The 3,561-nt window shown below is 38.2% G+C and overlaps 1 protein-coding gene across 1 annotated transcript in view; it reads left to right on the top strand.

The window, feature by feature from the left end:
- The window catches only part of PHF6 (PHD finger protein 6), a 39,671-nt gene extending 36,711 nt beyond the window's left edge, over positions 1–2,960 (top strand). Inside the window, exon 9 of the mRNA XM_007950720.2 lies at positions 2,834–2,960. Coding sequence (XP_007948911.1) covers positions 2,834–2,960 — 127 coding nt within the window. The remainder of the gene's footprint in view (positions 1–2,833) is intronic.
- Positions 2,961–3,561: the final 601 nt, after the last annotated feature.

The following is a 3,561-nucleotide window of genomic DNA, read 5'->3' as shown; positions in this document are numbered from 1 at the left end:
ACCTGATGTAAATGTTCAGTTCATATGCTTGTCTATTATTTGGCTGGAAGCCACAGGGGTGAGTTCAATTGCAGACCTGAAGGGTAGCTAAGGGCCATAGTCTCAGGGGTCTCACCAGGCTGTAGCAGACTAGTAAACTTTGTTGTCTTTTTGTTGTTGTTGTTGTAACTATCTTTTTTATTCCTGAAGTCTTTTAAAGCAAAATCCCAGACCTCTTGTTATGTTTTCCCCTACATGTTTCAGTATGCGTCTCCTAAAAATATGAGTATTTCTTGGGTAATTGCTAAGCTATTATCATACTTTAAAATTAACAAGAATTTCTTAGTATCATGTCATATGCAGTCTACTTTCACATTTCCCCAGTTGTCTTTGAAGTATCTTTTGAGGGTTAATTTGTTCAAATGAGGATACATACAAGATCTATACATTCCACTTGGTGGATATATCTTTTAAGTCTCTCTTAATATGAAACAATCCTTACCCCTCCCCTGCCTTTCCCTCAGCTTGTTGAACCCAATTAGGTATCCTGTAGAAGTCCACATTCTAGATTTGTCTCTTTGTTTTTTCACGATGACATTTAACATGTTTCATCATCCCCCATACTATAAGTTGATTTAAGGAGTCCTGGTGGCACGGTAGTTAAAGCATTCAGCTGCCAACTAAAAGGTCGGCAGTTCAAACCCACCAGCTGCTCCATGGGAGAAAGATGAGGCAAGCTGCTTCCACAAAGATTGACAGCCTTGGAAATCGTATGGGGCAGTTCTGTGTCTTAAAGGGTTGCTATGAGTCAAAATTGACTCAATGGCGGTGGTTTTGGTTTTTTTTTTTTTTTTTGGTAAGCTGGCTCAAAGGCAAGATTCAGGTTATACTTTTTGGTATGGATACTTCATGGGTGGTGATTTGTAGGACTCTCACTTCTTAGTATTTGCACTCATGATCCTACAAAAAGATGTGGTTTCCACTGTGCTGCATCTGAAGGGTACATATCTCCTGTTTGAAAGTTTATGAAAATGGTTTAATAAGAAACTAATGAGCCAAACTAGGTTGGAAGTCAGTTATTGTCCCCACAAACCTTTCCCTTTTCTTTTATTCTATTCCAATGTTAGAAATTTCTCCTGGTAAACCCATTTTAGATCTGAGTCCATGGCAATGGTTGCGGTTTTGCATTATTTGTGACTTGACACTGGAAATTCCTGTTTGATCATTCTTTTACCAGTACTGACCACCAGAGGGCATCCAGTGAACATTTTCTGAGGATGGTTCCACTTTGTCGTCTTGTGTATTAATGACCTAAAACAGGGCTCAAAGCAGCCTACCCTTTTTTAATTGGGGTAGAGAATACTTTGTTGTTATTGTTGTTATGCACCGTCGAGTCAGACCCAACTCATAGCGACCCCTCCTTGGGTTTCCGAGGCAGTATCACTGCGGAAGTAGGTTGCCCAACCTTCCTTCCCGGGAGTGGCTGATGGGTTTGAACCACCAGCCTTCTGGTTAGCAGTCAAATGCCTTAGGCATTATGCCACCAGACCTCCTAGAGGATACTCATAGAAGTTATTGGGTGCATACATTAAACTAGCTTAAACTTTTGTCTAAAATCATCTCTCTCATGTTTTTCATTAAGAACTGAATGAGTATCATAGATAAGTGTATGTACCCAAATATGAGGTAGCTGGAACAGCATGATGTCAAAGTATCACTCCAGAGATTACTCGCTGATTGTAAAGGGAAAACCTACCTTTACAATGGAGAAATCTTGCTGTTACCACCACCTTAACCAAACGATCAAATACCACATCACTAGTACTGGGACAGTCTCAAAAATTACATACCTCCTTAAGTATGTAAGGAGCTCTGGTGGCGTCGTGCCTAAGGCATTTGACTGCTAACCAGAAGGCTGGCAGTTCAAACCCACCAGCCATTCCTCAGAAGGAAGGTTGGGCTATCTACTTCCATAGTGATACCACCTTGGAAACCTAAGGAGGGGTTGCTGTGAGTCGGATCCGACTTGATGGCAGTGAGTTTGGTTGTTTTGGTTTAAGTATGTTGGATCACCTATGAAGTATTCTTGGCTGAGGAGCACTGAACCTGAAGCTAACCAAGCCCTTAGACATTGCTTCCAGTTTATAGGAAGTACATGGTAAGAGAGAAACAAAACAATACCACAAGAAGATGCTCAGAGCCAGAGTGCAGTGTAGTTAATAGGATCACTGATCTGCTCTCTTGCATAAAAGTCACTGTCACAGGAAAAGAAGTTGAAGGGTCCAGTGTAGATTAAAAAAGTCAGCCAAGTGCAACGCCTGGAAAACTGTTAGATGATGAACAAAGGTATTGCCGGGACACTGATGCAGAAAAGGCATTTGAAGATTTTGAATAAAATGGTTTCATGGAATTTAAGTGGAAAGAAGTGGTATATATATAGGATATAATTTCCTGAAATGTGATTTTAAATTTTGTACATGTAACAGAATTCCAAACGTTTTATTTTTGATCTGTATCGCTGAAAGTTGATATTTGAAAGTTGGTCAAAAACTTTGCTTTCAGTCTCATTGAGCAAATAATGAATTGCCTTATATTTGGGCATATGTGATCATTTTAACTGTCATCTTAAATCAGAGGTTTTATTTCAGATTAACTTGCATTTTCTCAATTATAGGGTGCTTTCCTATCTGGTATGTAACTGTAGACCTGTAACTAATTGTGGAGCACTTGTAAGTGTGGATGAGGAAATCCCTATTTTAAACGGGCACCAACCTCATCAACTAATGATGATAAGAATGTGTTCTCGTCAACAGTGACAAAAACATGTTGAGATTTTTGTCTTTCCTCATTGTAGACTATATTGTAAAAATCATAGTGGAAATGATGAAAGGGATGAAGAAGACGAGGAACGAGAGAGTAAAAGTAGAAAAGTAGAAATTGATCAGCAACAACTAACTCAGCAGCAACTTAATGGAAACTAGGTATGAAAGTTAATTAAATCAGATCTGTTGTCAGGATATGATACACATTGATAAATACATGTTGATGTAGTGGTATGTAGTAAGACTTTAATGCTAACATATTTAGTTAAGAGCATGTTATTAGAATGCAGAGGATTGTGTAGGCCTGCATAGTTTGTTGTTATTGTTTTTTAACCAGCTGATTTTGTAACAGTAAAAAGAAGCTATCTACTTTATCAATAAATGCAGTTTTAAGTAAAATTAGTAAGATATTCTCACTCCTCAATAAGATATTTATTGTGTTTTCCCCTCAAGCATCATATTTTACATTTTTTTATCATCTTTTGAACAGGTTCATGGGACAGAGTTAGAAAACTGGGAATGAATAAGACATCCATAACTGCTATTCTTTTTTCACTGTTTTCTAAAATCAAAAAGGGTTTGTAACTTTTTACTGCCCAACTCTTAGATCCTTTACTGAACTGCCTAAAAATGTCCTGTTTGTTCTCTGAGCCTTCACTAGATGGCAGAGTTTGACATGTGGATATGACATAGCTGTAGTTTGCAGTTTCTGGGAAGCAATTGAAACACTATTAACCCTATGTACAGTGTCAACAGTTCA

This window comes from Orycteropus afer, unplaced genomic scaffold (assembly GCF_000298275.1).
Source record: "Orycteropus afer afer isolate SDZICR_OR568_19922 unplaced genomic scaffold, OryAfe1.0 scaffold00287, whole genome shotgun sequence".
Classification (NCBI taxonomy): Eukaryota; Metazoa; Chordata; class Mammalia; order Tubulidentata; family Orycteropodidae; genus Orycteropus; species Orycteropus afer.
Note: the sequence above shows the minus strand (reverse complement) of the source record. Positions and strands in the feature narration are given on the sequence as shown.